This window comes from Elephantulus edwardii, unplaced genomic scaffold (genome assembly GCF_000299155.1).
Source record: "Elephantulus edwardii isolate Elephantulus edwardi_28Jun2011 unplaced genomic scaffold, EleEdw1.0 scaffold00031, whole genome shotgun sequence".
Lineage (NCBI taxonomy): Eukaryota > Metazoa > Chordata > Mammalia > Macroscelidea > Macroscelididae > Elephantulus > Elephantulus edwardii.
In genome coordinates, this window is record NW_006399781.1 from 2,315,232 (window position 1) to 2,337,494 (window position 22,263).

The window sequence follows — 22,263 nt, forward strand, 5'->3', positions numbered from 1 at the left end:
TGTTTTTGTTAGGTCCCATCAAGCAAGCTGAGTATGACTCATAAAGACCCTATTTGAACAGGTAACCTGTGCCATTCTCATCTTATTGGGAATCTTCTATCCTTCGCTGAGCCTCACAACTTTCTGAGCATAAAGTTCCTCTCACATGAAGAGCCTCCACTAGCTACATGTCCAAAGTTATTAGAAAGTAAGAATTAATGCCTTTGAATTGTGCTAAAGAAGATAACCATCCCATGGACTGCCAAGAAAACAGATATGTCCCGTACGAGTTGGAGCCTCTGGAAACTTGAAATAACACAGACCTAACAGCTACTAAGTACTTTGAAGAAAGAACCTCCCAGCGGTTCATTTGAGAGTCTCAATCCGGGAACAGCACTTAAAAGAAGTTCAACAAATATGTAGATTCCCTAGACTTGAGTCCAATACAAAGGATCTAAGAAATTCTCAATGAGACATTTGCAAGAAACAGTGATTTCACTGTAAAAATAACACTTGGGAAATGGAAGGCCAACTTTCTCCAACCAAGTCAGCTTTGAATCCCTAGCGCGGGAATGCGGCCCCGTTCCTTCACGGCTTCCGTACTTCCTCTCGGTCTCGCGAGAAAAGTCTGAGCTCAACGACTGCACCGCTAGGGGCAGATTGGAACACTTCCGGGAGGGAAACATGTAAGCGAGGGCGATGTTGGCTTCCGCCGCCGGTGGACTCGCGTGCCGGGCGCGGAACTAGAGTTAGCTGCCTGGCCTTCTTTCGAGTCCCGCCAAATCTAGCCATGGACCGCGACCTTCTGCGGCAGTCGCTCAATTGCCACGGGCCATCGTTGCTCTCTCTGCTGCGGAACGAACAGCAGGACAACCCGCACTTCCGGAGTCTCCTGGGGTCGGTGGCGGAGCCTGCGCGGGGCCCGCCGCCCCATCAGTTACAGAGCAGGTAAATGCAGCGATGCCCCGGAGCAGACACCCCCGGGGGCTCCTCCGCTACAGCGGGCGGCTGCTTCCGGGAGAGCGGGCTCGGGAAGGGCCGCGCGGCCGCTGGGCGGGACGCAGGGGCGTCCGTGCGGACGACGGGCGGGCTGCGGGCTCAAGTTTTCTGCGGCAAGCCTGGCTGCAGCATAGCTTCTTCGACCCCTCAGTTCCCTGGATTTTCCTCTCTGCCGCCGAGGGCGTCACTTTTTTGCTTTGTCCGCCCCCCAAGAGCAAGCCTGATGAATTCATTCCTTTTAAGAAACTTTTTTCCTAAGTGGAATGAAATTTAGGATGCAGCCCGGTGGGACGATGGAAGTCTTGTTGGACGCTTGGAGAATCTGTACATAAAAGAGAATTTGTACATAAACGAGAATTTGTGCATAAACCCATTTTCCTAACTTTTCTTTCTTTTTAAAGAAAAGAAAAGAGAGTTGACAGTATTGAAATACAAAAGTTTATTTCCAAAAAAGCTGATCTGCTTTTTGCGCTTTCATGGAAATCAGACGCACCAGCAGTTTCTGAAATTAATGAGGACAGTGAAGGTGAGTAGTCTTAAGACCTCTTGAAGATAGAAGTACTGTTAAGTACTTTCAGATGAAATAGAACAAAAAAATGTTGTTCATCATTTCTTTGTTTCGTTTCCCCAGATCACTATGCAGTCATGCCACCGTTAGAACAGTTCATGGAGATACCTAGTACGGACCAGAGAGAGTTATTTTTCCGAGATATCGAGCGTGGTGATATAGTGATTGGAAGAATTAGTTCCATTCGGGAATTTGGGTTTTTCATTGTGTTGATCTGTTTAGGCAGTGGCATCATGAGGGATATATCTCACTTGGAAATCACAGTAAGTTAATAAAGTTTCAGTTACTTGGATTACTTCTGTTTTGATCAGTCTGAATATACCTGAGGGGATGAACTTTATGACTCTTAGTTGAAAATTAGCATTGAAATTAAGTTGAAAGGGCTGATTCTTTTTAATACTTTGCTAACAGGAAAAATTGCACCGTTTCCTTTTCTGTTTCTGATTGGAGGGAGTGGGGTGCCCTTTTTTTAACTGCTTTTTAAGCTGTTAGTAAACATAGTGAGGTTTGTTGGTATTCTAGCTAAAGATGATTTTAACTATTTCATATTTAGCAATAAATAGTTTCATGTTGGCATATTAGAGGAAAATTGCTAATATTCTGAATAATAAGTTCTTTGTACATTATTATAAGATATTTTGCCTACAATTAATAGGCCTGGATTATATTTATATATATGTATACATACATATCAAGAAATCTGGAGAACAACCACTTGGCCAACTGAGTGTGGAAACTACAGAACAGTGTCATTGATTTCACATGCAAGCAAGATTCTGCGGAAGATCATCCAAAAACGATTAGAACAGCACATCAGCAGAGAACTGCCGGAAGTCCAGGCTGGGTTTAGAAGGGGTCGTGGTACTAGGGATATCGTTGCTGATGTTAGATGGATCTTGGCTGAAAGCAGGGAATACCAGAAGAATGTCTATCTGTGTTTCATTGATTATGCAAAGGCATTTGACTGTGTGGATCATAACAAACTGTGGCTGACTCTGAGAAGAATGGGAATCCCAGAACATTTAATTGTGCTAATACGAAACCTATACTTGGACCAAGAGGCAGTAGTCAGAACAGAGCAGGGTAACACTGCATGGTTCAAAAAAGGGAAGGGTGTACGCCAGGGATGCATCCTGTCTCCATACCTTTTCAACATGTATGCAGAGCAGATTATCCGAGAGGCTGGGCTCTATGAGGAGAATTGTGGCATCAGGATTGGTGGAAGATCTATCAACAATCTCCGTTATGCAGATGACACAACCTTGCTTGCTGAAACTGAGGAGGACCTCATGCATTTGCTGCAAAGGGTCAAGGACTGCAGCCTTCAGTATGGACTGAGGCTCAACGTCAAGAAGACAAAGATTCTCGCCACTGGACCAATTGGCAGCGTCAGGATGGATGATGAAGAGATTGAGAGTGTTCACAGCTTCACTTTGCTCGGCTCCACAGTTAACACTCTTGGTACCAGCAGTCAGGAAATCAAAAAGCATATCGCGATGGGAAAGTCTGCAGTTAGGGACCTCTCAAACGTACTCAGGAGCAACAGCGTCTCTCTGGAGACTAAGGTGCGCCTGATACAGGTCATGGTATTTGCAATCGCTTGTTATGCATCAGAGAGTTGGACAATGACTAGGGAGGACAGAAGGAGAGTGGATGCTTTTGAGCTGTGGTGCTGGAGAAGGGTACTGAATGTACCCTGGACTGCCAGGAAAACAAACAGATCCATCTTGGAGAGGATTAAACCAAGCTGCTCCTTGGAGGCAAGGATTCTGGGGCTTCGTCTGACATACTTTGGACATGTTGCCAGGAGGGACGGGTCCTTGGAGAGGGACATCATGCTTGGGAGGGTGGAGGGACATTGCAGGAGGGGAAGACCCTCTATGAGATGGATTGATTCGGTGACTGGGGTAATCGGGATGGGTGTGTCGGAGGCGGTGCGGTTGGCGCAGGATAGGGCAGGGTTTAGAGCTGTTGTGCATAGGGTCGCTATGAGTCGGAAACGACTCGATGGTACATAACAACAACAACAACAACATGTATACATATATACTAATACATATATAATAATAAATATATCTTTAAAAGATTAATTTTAAATTATATTTTCACAAGTGAAAAATATATTTTTGTTTCCTAATCTACGTTTATATTTTTTGGCTTCTGAAACTAACTGAAACGTTTGATAAGATTTAAGTTTCCCAAAGGAAACAGAAAAATGTGTTGCTGATTATTACAGAAAATTTTAAAGTTCTTTAGACTTAGAATACTAGTTTTTTTAGTGTTTATATCAACTTAGCTATTACATTGTACAACTACGATAAAAGAGGACACAGTTCTCACTAGTAAGATGTTCTGATCTTTTAAAATACTTTTCTTTACAGGCTCTTTGTCCATTGAGGGATGTGCCTTCTCATAGTAACCATGGTGACCCCTTATCTTATTACCAAACTGGTGATATCATCCGAGGTGATTAGTTTCCTATTAATAAAATGTAACAGTAGTTTTCAAAATTTTGGTTTTGGTAATGTGAAAATATAGTCAGAGAAAAATATTCAGAAAAGTTTTATGTCTTTCCTATTAGCTTATATTTTCTTATTAATCAGCCTTCCTCTCTTTTTAATTTTCTTTTTAGCTGGAATCAAAGATATTGACAGATACCATGAAAAGCTTGCAGTTTCTCTGTACAGTTCATCCCTTCCACCACACTTATCTGGTGTTAAATTAGGTGTAATTAGTTCTGAAGAGCTTCCTTTGTACTACAGGTAATTTATTGTTTTGACAAGATTTCTTTTTCTAGAAACAAATTGTGTCAGACTTTATTGTAATGTCTCTTAGGTTCCTTCATACTTAGTAAAAGGAACCATATAATGTTGCCACACCTTTGTGTACAAACAGTACATATATTTTAAGCCCCATGTGATAATGCTACTACTGTTTTAGTAGAAATTGTTGTTAGATGCCATCAAGTTGACTGTGACTGACAGCAATCTTATAAAAACAGATGGAAACATTGTCTGATCCTGCCTTCTCCTCACAAATTCTTCCTTGCTAAGTTAGTGTGCAGTCGCTGTGTCTGTCCATCTCATTGATTGTCTTCCTCCTCTGTTGACCTGTTTTTCCAGACATGGGGCCTTTTTAGCCAAAATATGTGTGTTCATTTTCACCATCCTTGCCTCTAAAAGAGCACCCTCGCTGCTCTTCCTCCAAAACAGTTTTTGTTTGTTCTTTGGACAGTCCATGGTATGTTCAGTACTCTGCCAGCATCACAATCTTTGGTCGTCTTTAGACGTGTTCTGCTGTCACATGCATTCAAAGTACCATGCCTTGGATCAGGCACACTGTTAGAACCTGAAAGAGGTGCTTGCCAGCAGATTTTTCTCAGTGAACATCTTCGGATTTCTGTTGCTGCTATCATGATTGGTGATTGTGGATCAAATGAAAATGAAATCCTTGACAGTCTCAATCTTTGTCCATTTTCCGTAGCATTGCCATTTGGTCTGCTGGTGAGGTGTTTTGCTTTTTTTTAGTGTTGAGATAGAAATCATACTGAAGGCTGCAGCCTTTGATCTTAAGTTAATACTTCCCCTTTGAGCAAGGAAGGTTTTGTCTCCTGTGCAACACAAGTTATTGATGACTTCCAGTTCTTACACCACGTAGAAGTCTGCTGGACATCATGTAGTCCATCTTCTTGAATGATTTGCTCAGCATACAGATTGAATAGTTAGGTGAAAGAATACAACCCGAATGCACACCTTTTCTGATTTTAAACCACATGGTATCCTGTTATTCTGTTCAAATGACTTGATAGTAGAAATAGGATATATGAATTAACTATTATGGAAAAACTATGAAAACGTGTGATGGAGGATATTTGTAATGTTTAGTAATCAGTACCTGCAAATTGTGCTGGAGAAGAGTTTTGAACATACCATGGACTGCCAATAAAACATAGGTCTGTATTGGAGAGGGTGAAACCAAGTTTCTCCTTGGAGGCTAGGATTTTGATGCTCCATCTCACATTCTTTGGGCATGAGAGACTGGTCCTTGGAGAAGGATATCATGCTCAGAAGTGTGGAGGGACTTTGCAGGAGAGGAAGACCCTGTGTGAGATGGATTGATACAGGAACTAGGGTAATGGGTGGTGTTGTGTCAGAATAAGTGAGACTGGCTCAGGACAGGGTAGACTTCAGAGTTGCTATACATATGGTCGCTATGGGTCACAGGCGACTCAATGGCATGTAACAATAGTAAATCATATACAGTGTGCTTTTTATTACTATTTTCACATTTTTGTTGTAATTTTTTTCTCTAAAGGAAGAGTGTTGAACTAAACAGCAACTCTTTGGAATCCTACGAAAATATTATGCAGAGTTCCTTAGGATTCGTTAATCCCGGAGTAGTTGAATTTCTTCTTGGAAAACTGGGCATAGATGAGTCAAATCCACCATCTTTAATGAGAGGCCTACAAAGGTATGAGGAATTTGTGTTCTTTAATTAAATTATGCCTGAACATCAGCGTATAGGAATACTAACTTTCCTGCTTGGTCTTCAGTACATGTGATACTGGTTTCCTAAAGTATTCAGTAGAACCAATTATTTAATATCTCCTGATTTTTCTGAGTTTGGGAAACATGATTCATCTTAGAGTAGTGTTTTTGAAGGAAAATTAGACAAAGATAATGCTACATGAGATTGGGTCCTACTGCCTCTGGGTTGAAGTGTGGGAGTTAATTAGGACTTTCACAGCATTGTTGCTTTTATTGTGTACGGTCAAGTTGGAAGTGACCCATAGCTGACCCTCTGGCAGTTTTCAGAGGCAATTAGTTGCTTGGAGGAGCTTGCCCATCCTCCCGCAGTTCAGCTGATGGGGTTTCAGCACAGTTTCTTAAGACAGAGCCAACAGGGCTCCCTTCCAAAACACAGGTTATGAATATACTGTGCCATTAACACACAGGACAGCACAAACATTTTGTATATGTAAACTACATGAGGTAAACATGGTGCATGCAGGAAGCTGTTTTCAGATGGAGATACCTAAAATTTACTTACAGCTTGATAGAATTAATAGATGTCCATGCAATAGACATTGCCTAGACAGATCTTGCATGGCAGGAGTATATTTAGAATAGAATATTAACACATGTTTGAGAGTAATACAGTTCAGGCATTTTGCTCTAGAAATAACAGTTTCTTCCTTGGAATTCATTCAGTGTTGAGGTTCTGTTAGAATTAGTGATTTTTATTTAATTATTTACCACTTGTTTTCTTTGATAGCAAAAATTTCTCTGAAGATGATTATGCTGCTGCCTTAAGAAAGAAACAGTCTGCATCTTGGGCTTTAAAATGGTACGAGGACTTTTGTCTTTCAATAGCTGTGTTATTTAGTCTAAAAGGTGTCATCAGTAAGACCCATTGTGTTTATAAATAAGCTAGTGGTTTCTTTTAAAAAAATACATATAAATGATACTGTCAATCTGACATTTTTTCTAGTTTAGTTTTTTCAAAAGAAATTTTTAAAAAATTGTATTAATATGTGGACTTCTTTATAAATAATATCAAGAGTACTAAAAAGTATGTTTGCCAGATTTAATGATACTTTTAAAGTTTTACATTTTATTGCATATTCTGAGAAATGTTTCTGGAATTTGTTAAATGTCTTTCTAGTGTGAAGATTGGAGTTGATTATTTTAAGGTTGGACGCCATGTTGATGCTATGAATGAATATAATAAGGCTCTGGAAATCGACAAACAAAATGTGGAAGCCTTGGTAGCTCGTGGAGCACTGTAAGTGACCCTGAACGTAAAGAACTTTTAAAAGGTAAATATGTGTAAGATAGACATAGAGCTCACAAGATAAATTCCTTTGTTTCCAGGTATGCAACGAAAGGCAGTCTAAGCAAAGCAATAGAAGATTTTGAACTTGCACTGGAAAACTGTCCAACTCACAGGAATGCAAGAAAATACCTCTGCCAGACACTTGTAGAACGAGGAGGGCAGTAAGTGCCATGGTTGTGAGGGGAGGTCTAGTAATCAACCATAGCAGCAGTGTGGTACAGTGAGGAAGTATTTGGCTACTTGATAGTAGAAAGATGTGGCAGTCTGCATCTTGTATTGATTACAGCCTTGAACCTGAGTGGACAAGTCTGCTCTGTCCTATAGGAGTCAAAATCAACTCAACAGCAGTTGTTTAATATTCACCCGACTAATATACTCTTAAATGTAACGTAAAGAAATAGCATCATTAAATCAGTTCGGACAATTTTTGTTTAAATTTTGGCTGGAAAATCTTTTCAGTAGCTTATCTTTTTTTTTTTTTTCTTTCCAGGCTTTTCAGTCCTTTTTTCCTTGCTTTATTACTATGGTTCTTATGATTGAAAATACTCTTATTGCCTCAAGTTCTTTGTTCTGAAAAGTCTCATTACATAGATATGTGAAATAAGAATACAGAAATTAGTTACATGTTCTTATTGAACATGTTGACATTGTTGTTTTAGTAAATGAGAAATTCATTTCTAACACCTTATTCCAGTCCTGTAATGCAAGTAAGAATCTGCGTCAATAATTAAAAGCCAGTTTATAACTAATAGTATCTTTTGCTATTCCAAATGGGTACATCTCTTTGCTTTGCCATTCCTATTTATATGATCATTTCCATCAAAATGATCCCAAATTTTAAATTAATGAGATTCTTGCCATGTTTGGTTTTTAGCTTATTTGGCCTTCTTGTTGGGCCAAAGTGATTAGAGCAGCTTTTTTACTTCCTCACTCAGTAGGTGGCCTGCACCTTATAAGATATGGTACTTTTATTATCAATGTGTTGGTGTCTTTTTGCTGAGTGAATTGCCATTCTGTTGTTCAGGCCAAAAATGAAATCTTTGACTTGTTTCTTATTTCCTACATAAGTTATCCTATCAAAGCCATGTTTTTGCTTTGGTTTTTAATATTACTTGTGCACCTTTTCTAAAAACAAGTTGTTTTGTAAATTTCTTTCACTCTCCTCTGCAGACTTACTAATTATATTTTGTCGAAGCACAGATCTGTAATTTTCATCTGTGTGTCTATTGATGATGATGATGATGTTTCTTTTTTTGTATAGTAATTTTTTTGTTTTATTTAAGTTTATTATTAATATCAGTAAAGATTTACAGAGACTTTGGATTTCCATTCATTCATTATTGCACTCCCCCCCGCCCCCCGTGATAATGTTTCTAAAGAGTGACATATCAGAAAAATTTTCTGTAGGAAAGAAAATTTTTCATAAACTTTAGGGAGCTCTTGTGGCCCAGTCGCAAGAAGCTGTGCTGCAGTCCCAAAGGCTTATGCTTTGAGGCCACCAGCTGCTCTGTAGATGGCCAGTCTCAACCTGTTTAAATACCTGCCAGATGGTCAGCTTTTGGTTGGTTCCGATTCTGTGGTACACAATAACAAATTACTATTAGGAGAAGCAAGTTTATATAATCCTATCCTAAAAGTCAAAATCATAATAAATTTGCAGAGTACCTTGGCTTAGAATGTATATTTTTGTGACTGCTACAGATGCCTTGTATGGCTCTGGTTATTCACAGATAATTCCTATATATATATTTATTTTGTTGATGAGAATATTCATAGCAAAACACATTATTTGTACAGTTTAAACAATCCCATGCCATTGACTGCATTCTTTAATTGTACAACCATTCAGAATCTGAGTTGCTGCTTTGGTTAACATAAATTCAAGACTACCCATGGTACCTTTCTAGTCTTTCAAGTTGCTCCTGTCAACTTGATTCCATATGGATAGATCTTAAAACATCTTTCAAATCTCAAGGCAGACAAGTAATACTAGTAACACTATTTTTCAGTTTTAAGATGACTTAAAAGGGATATTTTTTATTTAAAATTTTAAGATTATCTCAGTGCAGTAGTTTTAGTATTTATATCTTATATTTTGCTGTCATCTTATGATCAAATAAGAATCTCATGATTTAGGTATTTATTTTGGAAAATAATTTGTTAGACATAATTTGTCTGTAATACATTGTTGCTGTGTGTGGTGGAATAAAACTAACTCATAGCTGACCCTCCAGCAGGTTTTCAGGGGCTGTAAATTTCGTGAGAGGAGATTGACCATCTTTCTCTCACAGAGCAGCTGGTGGTTTTGAACCACCTGCCTTTAGTTTGGCAGTGAGCCCACTAGGACAGTGAGCCCACTAGGACAACAGATCTCCCTTGTGCTTAATAAACCATCTCCTATAAGTACCTGACCTGTATTTGGGCACTTTTTATAAAAAAATCTAAACCTTCCTTTCATATACAGGTTAGAAGAGGAGGAAAAGTTTTTAAATGCTGAAAGTTACTATAAGAAAGCATTGGCATTGGATGAAACTTTCACAGATGCGGAGGATGCTCTGCAGAAACTTCACAGATACATGCAGGTGATTCTTTATTTCCTCTTAGAAAATTAGTGATAATTAACATTAATGCTCAGACTTTCTTCCAGAGGATACATAAATGACACATTGTGAACAGTGTCTTATATTTAGATAACAGCTTTTACTAATTGTATTTGAAATTGACTTCATTATTCCTTTATCTATTTCTTAGTATACAGAAATTTTCAAAGAAGGGGGGAAAAAAACCCTGAGAAAATTATATTAGCTAAATTCGGTGTGTGGTTTTGAGAACAGTTTTTGAACTTTTTTTTGTAGTGAACTTTCATGGTGGTTAACAAATTACCAGTGTTGCTACTGTAATTTAACTCATTATAGTAAGTCTTTTGAATTCTCTTTTCCTGTAATACTGATGATGATGTTTTCTCATGTATTTTCTTCTGAATTGGACCGTTGCTGCTATCTGTGACATCTGGTGCTCTTCGTCCCCGTCCACAAACTGGAAAATGATTTCTTATGTAATCATGCGTACAATCGGGCTGTGCTGTTTTAAAAATGGTTTGTATACGAACACGGTGATTCTTCTCTCAATTTACCTTAATGGATTTTTTTCAATTTAAAATTTTGTCCTCTTTAAATTTTTCTTGTTTAAAATGATTCTGCATGTATTTATGTTTTTCCTGTTTCTTGGTACGGGGTCATGGGTATTGTTGCAACGGCTTCCTCTCTTTTTCATGGGACACCAACTGCAATATGGTCCTCGATTCTGTCCTGGACATTCCCGTGTTTAATGCCAAAACACCTGTATGATTAATTTTTCACATGTTAAAAAAATACTTCTTTAATGCTGGGAATATGGTAATTTGGGTATACTGAACCTGGTTGCTGGTTGGGAATTTGTTGTGTGGTTTTTTTTAAATGCTGGGATTTATATATTTTGCTATTTTTAACGTGTGATTTTTTTCTGATATCTGGGTTCTAAAAGAAATCTTTGGAATTAAGAGAAAAACAAGCTGAGAAGGAAGAAAAACAGAAAACAAAGAAAATAGAAACAAGTGCAGAAAAGTTACGTAAACTGTTAAAAGAGGAGAAAAGGTAAACTATGATATTCAGTATTTTTTAACCTAAAACAGCAACTGAGTTGAACCAAAGTGCCATATGGAGGCAAAGTAAGTAAAAAAGAGTCAAAGTGTCTCAAGTAGTAACAATGGGAGTCAAAAAGGCTGAATCACATGCTTTTCTGTAAAGAGGTTAAGAAAAGTAGAATCTTAAGGATCATTTTTCCATCACCACCTCAGAAAATTAACATTAGAATTTAGATATATAATGAGTTATCTTTAAAAAAAAAATAGTCTTAAAAGTAGAACAGTAGTCCTCTCCTGAGCACAGTTGTATCATCCTAGAGACATCTGTCTAAAGACACTTTTCATGTTTATAGTGAGTGGATTGCTACTGGCATCTAGTGGACAGAAACTATAAATGCTACTAAACATCCTAAAATGCACAGGACCTTTCCCTGACCTCAGAATTGCTAGTCACAGATAGTCATTAGTAGTGAGGTAAACTGGAGCTTCTCAGATAGAAGAGTTCACTTCTCTCGTTTATGCATTTAGGTAGTTTTTATGACAGGATTAGGAATGATGGATTTGCTTAAACACTTGTCTATGCAAAGTATCCCCAAAGTCATGCCTTCTGGAAGCATTGGATCCTAGATTAGTATTTTATCACCTGTCCACATCACTATTTTTAGAAATTTCTAAAGGGAACAAAATAATACCACAATCAGTATGTATAACGAGGGAGTGTATTTTGTACTAATCGTTTCTGATGCCTTAACTACACTTTGTAGGTTAAAGAAGAAAAAAAGAAAATCATCATCTTCCTCTTCAAGTGTTTCTTCTGCTGATGAATCTGTTTCTTCCTCCTCATCCTCTTCCTCTTCCAATCACAAAAGGCATAAGAAGCGTAAGAGGAACCGTTCAGAGTCTTCCCGAAGTTCCAAAAGGCATTCATCTAAGGTATCCTCATATCATATAGATCAGAATAGGAAGGATGAGTACTACCCACTTCCAAGCAATACTTCAGCATCTTTTCTTAACCAGAAACAAGAAATGGAAAAACTACTAGAAAAGCAGGATAGGTTGCCATATCAAAAGACACACGCAAGAGAAAAAGAAAGATTCCCTATCTCATCACCTTCAGTTCCAATTCCGGATGATTGTGGAGGTAGGTCTGAAGAGCCAAGAGATTTCTATAATAGCCATAAACCTCAGGCAGGTAGCAGCAAAACAGAAAAGCCATATAAGTCAGAAAGACACTTTTCCAGTAGAAGAGATTCCTCAGATTCCTTCTATAGGAGTTCAGAGGACAAGACAAAAAATTATGGTCATAAGAGATTTGACAGAGAAGTGGAAGGAAGAAAGGAGCACTCCAGAAGGTGGGAGGCAGCCTCAGGGAGGTATTCGACTTCACCTGCAAGCTCAGAATATTCTTGGAAGTCACTTGAAAAATACAAAAAATGTACTTATTCTGGATCACGCGATTTTAGTAAACATGAGCAAAGTTACACTGAAAAGACAAATCAAGGAGAGTATGAAAGGAGGGACAGTTATGGGGAAGATAATAAAACAGAGGTTCCAGAAGATGGACTAAGGAGCAAAGAGCAATCAGAAAGTAAGGTTAAAAAGAATTTACCTCAAAATTTGCTCAATATATTTAATCAGATAGCTGAATTTGAGAAAGAAAAGGGAAATAAGCCCAAAAAGTAATATCAAGGCAGTTAGTATCATTACAATAAACACTTGACAGTGTTTTGTTTCCTCGGTCATTTCAGTTTAATGAATAAGCCTCTGCTCCTAAAATGTAGAGATTGCAAAACCAAATGTTCTTGGTTTTTTCCAGAGTATTTTTGTTTTATTTGTAAGTTCACTTTTCACTGCTTGATTTTTGGACTTTTCATGGGAAATTTGTATGTATTTCCCACTCTGATGGTTTAACTTGTTTACCTAATAATCATTCTCTGAAAGTATTGTTTCTTCATTGTATGATGGCATTCTGCTGGTTGAGAAAAATAAATTTGTGTGTTGACTACTTGGATTATTTTTATCAGTTTATTTTCCTTTTTTGTTAAAAGTTCTCCACTCTTAAGATGTTACATATTTGGGTAAGTTTTAAATGCCATATTTTTTTAAATTTAATTTTAAAATGACGGGATAATAATTGTTAATAATTGTTATTGGCCTCTAGAAAGTGATTTAATTGAAATTGTTAATGTACCTTTGGCTTCTGTCCACCTTAATAAGCATTTTACTACAACACAAAGAGGGTCTTGAGGTTGACTAGGAGGAGCCCGTTTTGCTGCTTTGTTATTATGTTTACATTCATGTTTCAGTATTAAAGCCTTAAGAAGGTTTTTAACTTTAAACATTTATCTAAACCGTTATCTTCATTCTAAATAGGAGTAGGTTAGATTAGGAAAAGTGCAAAAGCAGCACACTTTACATCTGATTTTCCTTTCTAAAACAGAAACTCACAGCCACCAAAATGCAAATAATTCATAGATGACCCTCTAGCAGGTTTCAGAGGTTGTAAATCAGCATGGGAAGAAACTGTCCATTTTTTCCCAGAGAGCGGCTGGTGGGATCCAACTGCCAGGCCTTTGGGCTCGCAGTGCAGCTCCCAGTGTACTGTGCCACCGGAGCCCTTTCTACTATTCCTCTATTGTTAAGTGCCGTACTAGTAGTAAGCGACTAATAGCAACCCTATAAACGAAAGTCCTTGGCACATGCGTGTGTGACTTTCATCCTTTCTCCAGGTTTATAGGGTTTCCGGAGGCAAGCTATTTAAGGAAGTGGATGCCACTCCTGCTTCCAAGCTTGTTTCAGATGGGGAGCGCCACCAAACACTGTCCACCATGGATAACCGTCATCACATTTGACACATCAGTGTCACAGTGTTCAGCTTCACAGTGACCACAAGTTACCTCTGTACAGAAAGTGGACATAACAGGGCTATATGACTTAGTAGATAGAAGACTGTTTAAACAAAAACAATGAAACACAGGCTTGAGGTCCACGGATTAGAGTCACCCTCCTTTGGCTTGGTAGCATTGCTTTCAGTCCACTAGGCCAACTGGTCTCTGTGTGTTCTAGGCAAAGAAAATTAGGCAGCTGCCCTAGTATTGCAAAATACTACCTAGGAAAGCAGTGGGGATATTTGCAAATAGCCTAGAACGGTCCTGCAGTTTCCTTTCCACTTTCCTTCCCCTAATGCCACATTTCCAAAAGTGTAAATTAAGACTCTTCCAGCCTGATTTTTTTTTAAACTCAGTATAAATGCAATAACTAAAGAAAGAACTTACATTGCATGAATGCTCTGAAAGTAAGCCGTGTTAATGGTCTTTTTGGAAAATACAGGTAGGAGTAATAGATGGATTTATGATGGTCTTCAGTATATTCCCAGTTTAAGATGCTGGAAGGTGTATGACCTTGGGCTTTAGATTCATGATTTAGATGTGTAGGTAAGTGTCCATCTATAGAGTTCTAAGAGAATGTAGAGAAAGGTGGCTGTTCCTCATCTCTTGGTTCTTAGCAGTATAGTCAATGTGTTACGTTCTGAATGCACAATTTTGTCTAGTAGTATGAAGAAGCTACAGTAGAACAAGGAAAGCTTGGTCAAAAGTGGTAGGAAGCTTGGTCAAAAGTGGTAGATAATAATAGACTAGCCACCCAGACATTGAGAAACACAAGTTCCAGGTTCTGCATATCATTCTGACATAACGATGCTATTTGTAAAGATGGGAAGACTACCTCTTGGCGTATTTTTTTTTAATTCGTTTACTTACAAAGTTTACTGTGTTTCACACTATATTCACATGGTGTTTCATACGTTATACTTTATTTCATGTATTATGTTTTCTAAAAATTATCATTGGACTTTGCCCATTGGACCTCTTTCTGGGATGGCATATCCTTTTTGAATCACTGCTGCAGCTTTGTCATTTTAAACAGGTAACACCAATCAGTATACACAGGTACCATCGAGTCAGAACTGACTCTTTTGTGCGGGCAGTAAAATAAAGCAGGTTGCCCATCTTACTTCCACAAAGCAGCTGGTGGAGTCCAACTGGATGCCTTTGGTTTGTGCAATTCCTTATCACTAAGCCACCAGAGCTCCTGTTATACACAGATTGAAGTGTATACACAGAATCTAGCTTGGAGTGTTAATGGCAAGACTGAGATGGGCACCAAAAAACCCGAACCTGGGTGTTAGAAAAAGGGATTTTACATTCCCCTTGTTTTCTAGCATCTCTATCAGTATCCTCGGCTTTGAAGCTTAATATTATCTTCAGGTACCAAAAATACCTTCACGTGATTAAGTACCATCAATCAAGTATGACTCAGCATATGAACAGTAGATCTGAACTCTCGGTGCACCATCCTTATCCTCAACATTTGACTCCATTGCTACAGATACTAGAAGCACATCTCATTGAGGGTTTTCTGCCTTTGCTGACCTTCCAAGCATGATGTCTTCAAGGAAAAGACGTCCAAAAATACCATCTTTGCCTCCATGGGCTAGTCGGCTCTCTTCCAACACCACAACTCAAACGTATCAACTCTATTAGCCTTATTCACTTCCCATCCTTACCCAGTTGTTTCTTTAGGTGCTGTTGAGTGTGATCGGTAGTGTCCATCTGACCCCTGTGCCAACCTTACACTTGTAACACATTGTCCCCAATGCAGTAGACACTGTCAGTCCACCTGGTTGAAGGTCCTCCTCTTTTGCCAATCCTCTGCCTTTCCCGTCATGTTCTCCAAAGAATAGCTCAGCCTAGCAATATGCCTGAAGTATGTGGGTTGAGGCCTCAACATCTTTGCCTCCGAAGAGCACTCTGGCTGCACTCTGTCCAAGATGTATTTGTTCTTACGGTAGTCCAAGGGATATTCAGTTCAGTACTCTTCTCCAACACCATAGCTAAAATATTAATTCTTCTGTCATCCTTACTCATTGTCCAGCTCTCACAGAAAGTGATCAGAAAGATGATGGCCTGAATTTAGGAATTCTCTTAAAAATTTCGTGAGAACACACAAACCAATTCTAAGATATTCAGGAAGCTTAATGGGGACAAGGGGAAGGAACCCAAAATATTTAACTAATTGGGAATTTACCTCTTCAAGAATCCCTAGTGATAGATAGCTTTAGCAGAGCTTATGTACATAAATGACACATGCCTAGGCTTGGTTTCTGTTAAAAAAAAAAAAATGAAATTTGACTGACTCAATTTACTCCCTAAGATACGACTACAGATTTAGAGAGGCTTGATTCCCAGGTCACCATTTTAGCATTACACGGAAGTTGACTTACTTAAAACTTTAATAAAGACTTCATTGCTGGCCTCAGAACTTGGTTAAGTTCAAAAATACCTAATTTCTGTCTCAAGTCCTGTTAAGTGCTGTCGAGTCGTAGGCAACTTATGGTGACACTATGAACGAAAGTCCTGGACACTTGTATGACTTTCATCCTTTCTCCAGGTTCATAGGGTTTTCAGAGACAAGCTATTAATGGAAGTGAATGCCACTCCTGCTTCCAAGCTTGTTTTAATTGGGGGAGTTCCACCAAACACTGTCCACCATGGGTAACCATTCTTGCATTTGACTCATCAGTGTCAGTGTTTGGCTTCACAGCAACTACAAGTTACCGCTGTACAGCAAGGCGGCATACCAGGATTACACGACCTAGAAGAAGGTTTCACCAAAACAGGCAGGCCTGAGAGCCACGGAGTAGGGCCACCCACCTTTGGCTTGGGAGCATGACTTCTACGCCAACTGCTCTTTCTATGCTGCTGCTGCTAAGTGGCATCAAGTCATGTTACGTGCCATCCAGTCGTGACTCATAGCGACAAGAGCTCTAAATGTTCTATACTGTGCCAACCTAGCCATCTCAAAGGCACTTATTCCCACCACTCCAGTCACAGAATCGATCCATCTCACCAAAGGTCTTCCTCTCTTTCGCCGTCCCTCCACTCTGCCAAACATGATGTCCCTCTCCAAGGACCAGTCCCTTCTTGCAACATGCCCAAAATATTTCAGACGAAGCTTCAGAATCCTTGACTCCAGGGAACACTCTGGCTTCACCCACTCCAGGACAAACCTGTTTGTTCTCCTAGCAGTCCATGGTATATTCAACACTCGTCTCCAGCACCACAGCTCAAAGGCATCAATCCTCTTTCTATCAACCCTATTCATTGTCCAACTCTCTGATGAATAGCATATAATTGTGAAGACTATAGCCCGGATCAGGCGCACCTTAGCCTCCAGCCTAACATCTTTGCTCATCAGTACTCCTGAGAGGTCCCTCACAGCCGACTTTCCCAATGCAATTCGTCTCCTGGCTGCTGTTACCAAGAGTGTTGACTGTGGAGCCAAGTAAATTAAAACTGTTAACTATCACAATCTCTTCACCATCCATGCTGATGCTGCCAATTGGCCCAGTGGTTAGAATCTTTGTTTTCTTGACATTGAGCTTCAGTCCATATAGGAGGCTGTAGTCCTCCTGCAGCAATCGCTTCAGGTCCTCCTCAGTTTCAGCAAGCAGGGTTGTGTCATCTGCATAACACAGGTTGTTGATGATTCTTCCACCAATCCTGATGCCACATTCCTCTTCATATACCCCAGCATCACGGATGATCTGTTCTGCATACAGATTGAAAAGGTATGGAGACAGAATACATCCCTGACAACCCCCTTCTTGATTTTGAACAATGTAGTGTCTCCTTGCTCTGTTCTGACAACTGCCTCTTGGTCCAAGTATAAGTTTCGTATTAGCACAATCACATATTCTGGGATTCCCATTCTTGTCAGAGTCAGGCACAGTTTGTGATCCACACAGTCAAAAGCCTTTGCATAGTCAATGAAGCACAGATAGACATTCTTCTGGTATTCTTTGCTTTCTGCTAAGATCCATCTCACATTAGCTATAATATCCCTAGTACCACGACCTCTTCTAAATCCAGCCTGCACATCTGGCAGTTCTCTGTTGACATATTGTTCCAAACGTTTTTGGATAATTTTCAGCAGAATCTTGCTTGCATGTGATATCAATGATATTGTTCGATAATTTCCACACTCTGTTGGGTCACCTTTCTTTGGAATGGGAACAAATATCGATATTTTCCAGTCAGTGGGCCAGCTGGCTGTTTTCCAGATTTCTTAGCACAACTTAGCACATCCAGGGCAGTGTCTGTTTGTTGAAATATGTCAATTGGTATGCCGTCAACTCCTGGAGCCTTGTTTTTTGTCAATTCCTTTAGAGCAATTTGAACTTCCTCTCTCATCACCATAGGCTCTTGCTCATATGTCATTTCATGAAATTCTGTGTCAGCCAATTCCTTCTGATACAGTGACTCTGTTTATTCCTTCCATCTTCTCTTGATACTTTCTGGATCATTTAATATACTGCACAAAGTATCCTTAAGTATTGCCACCTGTGATTTGAATTTGTTTCTCAGCTCCTTCAGCTTAAGAAACGCTGAGTGAGTTCATCCCTTTTGATTTTCTGACTCCAGCTCTCTGCACATTTCATTATAGTATCTTGCTTTATCGTCCTGGGCTGCCTTTTGAAATTTTCTGTTTAGCTCTTTGATTTCTTGGTTTCTTCCTTTAGCTTTGGCTTCTCAGCTGTAAACATAGGTCATTGAAACAACCTAACTATTGTTAATGTGGCATCAAGTCACCTGCAAGTCATAGCGACCCTATGTAAAACAGCTCTGAACCCTGCTCTATCCTGAGACAACCTTATTGTCTCTGACAAACCTACTTTCATTAACTCTGTCCCCAAGCATAATGCCCCTCTCCAAGGACTGGTCCCTCTCTGCAACATGCCCAAAGGATGTCAGATGGCGCTTCAGAATCCTTGTCTCCAAGGAGCGGTCTCGTTTGACAATCTCCAGGATGAACCTGTTCTCAGCAGTTCATGGTATATTCAATACTCCAGCACTTCAGCTCAAAGGCATCCATTCTCTATCATCCCTAGTCTTTCCAGCTTTCTGATGAATAACATGTAATTGGGAAGACCATGGCCTAGGTCAGGCACAGCTTAGTCTCCAGAATGACATCGTTGCTTTTCAGTACTCTGGAGAGGTCTGTGACAGCTGAGTTCCCCAGTGCAATTCGTCATTTGATTTTCTGGCTGCTGGTACCAAGAGTGTTGATTGTTGAGCCAAGCAAATGAAAGCTGTTAACAATCACAATCTCTTCACCCTCTATCATGAAGCTGCCAATCGGCCCAGTGGTGAGAATACTTGTTTTCTTGACGTTGAGCTTCAATCCATACTGAAGGCCACAGTCCTTGACCTTTCTGCAGCAAGTTCTCAGATCCTCACTTTCAGCAAGCAAGATTTTGTCATCTGTGTAATGCAGATTGTTGATGAGTCTTCCTTCAATCCTGATGCCACCTTTTTCCTCAGAGTCCAGCCTCCCAAATGATGCGTTCTACATATAAATTGAAAAGGTATGGAGATAAGATACATCCCTGGCATACACCCTTCCCAGTTTTGAACCATGAAATGTTTCCTTCCTCTGTTCTGACTCTCTCTCCTGGTCCAAGCATAGGTGTCAAGCACAATCAAGTGTACTGGAATTCCCATTCTTCTCTGAGGTAGCTACAGTTTGTTGTGATCCACACAGTAAAATGCCTTTGTATAGTCAGTGGTACTCTTCTGCTTTCAGTCAAAATTCATCCAACATTAGCTATAATATCCCTAGTACCACAACCTAAGCTTAAACTGCACCTTTGGCAGTTCTCTGGTGATACTCTCTGTTAAAGTGATTTTTGGATAATTTTCAGCAGAATCATGTTTGCATGTGATACTAATGTTATTATTCAATAATTTTCACACTTTATCAGATCACCCTTCTTTGGAATGGGAACAAATAAAAAATCTCTTCCACTCAGTTGGCCAAGTGGTTGTACTCCAGATTTCTTGGTACAACTTGGTGAGCACATCCAGGGCAGAGGCTGTTTATTAAAATATGTTAATTGGTATGCTGTCAATTCCTGAGACCTTGTTTTTTGCCAATTCTTTCAGAGCATCTTGAACTTCCTTCATCACAACAGGATCTTGTTTATATGTTGTTTCATTAAATTCTTGTGTCCACCAATTCCTATTGGTACAATGACTCTACTCTCTTCATCTTTTAATGCTTCCTGGATCATTTAATATTCTACCCAAAGCATCCTTCAGCATTGCAACTCGAGGCTTGAATTTGTTCTTCAGTTGCGTCAACTTAAATGCTCAGCAAGTTCGGCCCTTTTGATTTTTCGACTCCAGCTCTTTGCACATTTCATTATAATATTTTGCTTCATCTTCTCATGCTGCTCTTGTTAATCTTCTGTTCAGCTCCTTCATTTCCTTATTTTTCCCTCCTTTGGATTGGCTTCTCAGCGCTCAAGAGCAATATTCAGAGTCTCATCTAACATCTGTCTTGGTCTCTTCTTCCTTCTCTGTCTTTTTAATGACCTCTTGCATTCTTCATGGGTGATATTCTTGATATCCTCCCACAGCTCATTTGGTCTTCGCTAATATTCAAGGTCTCAAATCTGTTCCTGGGATGGTTTTGAAATTCAAGTGGGATAGACTTAAGGTCAAATTTTGGTTCCTGTGGATTTTACCTTTTTTAGCTTCATCTTGAGCTTGCATATAAGTAGTTGGTGGTCTGTTCCACAATCTGCAACTGGTCTTGTTTTCATAGCTGATATCAAGCTTCTCCAGTGATTCTTCCCACAGATGTATTCGATTCCTAGATTCCTAGGCATACCATCAGGTGAAATCAATATATATATATATATATAGTCTTGTTTTATATTTCTTATAAGTATTTGCAGTGAATAGGTCACTGATTATACATAACTCTTATCATTCTGTCTCCATCATAATTTTTGTCACCAAGTCCATGTTTTCCAACTACTGATCCTTCTTCCTTGTTTCCAACTTGCATTTGTCACCCATTATTATTAATGCATCTTAATTGCATGTTCAATCAGTTTCTGACTGCAGAAGTTGGTAGAAGTCTTCCAGTTCCTCCTTTTTGCCTCTAGTTGTTGGCGCATATTTTTGAATGATAGTGATAGTCACTGGACTTCCTTATATTCATATGGATATTATCCTGTCACAAGACTGTATTTCAAAACGAATGTAGAGATGACCTTAAAGCAACCCCATTTTCCCTCACCTTTTCATTTCTGGCATAGTAGATCATTTGATTGTCTGCTTCAAAATGTCCCATGCCAGTCCATCTCATTTCGCCAATACGTAATATGTCAATATTTGTGTGTCCCACTTCTTAACAATGCCCAATTTTTCTACATTCATGCTTCTCACATTCCATGTTCCAGTCACAAGTGTCTGCTTACAACTGTTCCTCATCCTTTGTGCTTCTATATTTGAGGGCTCAGGCTCAGTTGCCATGTCTGCTAGTCTACTGTAAGTGTGCTCTATTGTACATAGAGTTTTCAGAGGCTTGCTATTTCGGAAGTGAATGTCCAATCCTTCCTAGTCTGTCTTAATTTGAATGCTCAGCTTTAGAACAGAACCTGACAGATAAGGATTTTACAGAAAGGAGCAGATGAAAGACAATTTGCTATTATAGAACAACTGACAGATGCAGTATTGCTCCCACACTTGGCAAGATTTGTCTTACCCCATTCCTTTCCCCACACCACCAGCATCCCCTTCCACTCCCACCTACCCCATTCAACACTTCTCTCTTCCCATCCAGCCCTTGATATGATGGCTTAGGTCCTTCTGTGCTGCTGTGATTTTGGATGCATTGTGCCTCTTGCTGCTGCGGCCAATCTCTCTTGAGTTTAGGAGTCTCTCAGTCCAAATTCCAGGTACTAGAATTGGGGAAGTTTCTTTCCTGAGATGGTTCTGAGGAAAAGCCTTGAGCTTTTTCTCCAGGACTGACTTCTTGTGGTTTTGTGCCTATTATCCAACCTAACTTAAGGAACTTATTATTTCCATATTGCAATTGGGGGGAGGGGAGGGTAATTGCCAAGGTCACAGAGCAAGTAAGACACAACTGTTGCCTTCATAAAGCAGATTGTTGTTTGTTGTTATGTGCCATCAAGTCACTTGTGACTCATAGTGACCCTGTCTATGTTCAACATCCCTAAACCCTGCTCTGGTCTGTTCCAATCGCACAGTCTCCAACACACACCCTCCGATTACCCCAGTCATTGAATGAATCCACCTCATAGAGGGTCTTCCTCTCCTGTGCTGTCTGTCTACCTCCCAAGCATGATGTCTCTCTCCAAGGACTGGTCCCTCCTTGCAACATGTCCAAA

The 22,263-nt window shown here is 39.6% G+C and overlaps 1 protein-coding gene across 1 annotated transcript; it reads left to right on the plus strand.

Annotated features, from left to right (window-relative positions):
• The first annotated feature begins 769 nt into the window (after positions 1-769).
• On the plus strand, positions 770-12,686 carry TTC14 (tetratricopeptide repeat domain 14). The gene is made up of 12 exons (XM_006884150.1): positions 770-927; positions 1,380-1,504; positions 1,610-1,809; positions 3,928-4,012; positions 4,179-4,308; positions 5,861-6,016; positions 6,821-6,892; positions 7,211-7,330; positions 7,420-7,542; positions 9,846-9,963; positions 10,904-11,013; positions 11,768-12,686. Exons 1-12 carry the CDS (start codon positions 770-772, stop codon positions 12,684-12,686), a joined length of 2,316 nt encoding a protein of 771 aa, XP_006884212.1.
• Positions 12,687-22,263: the final 9,577 nt, after the last annotated feature.

Coding starts and splice junctions, on each gene's coding strand:
- TTC14 (XM_006884150.1), top strand. CDS start 770: ATGGACCGCGACCTTCTGCGGCAGTCGCTCAATTGCCACGGGCCATCG. Junction 1,810..3,927: donor TATCTCACTTGGAAATCACA/GTAAGTTAATAA, acceptor TTTTCTTTACAG/GCTCTTTGTCCATTGAGGGA. Junction 4,309..5,860: donor GAGCTTCCTTTGTACTACAG/GTAATTTATTGT, acceptor TTTTCTCTAAAG/GAAGAGTGTTGAACTAAACA.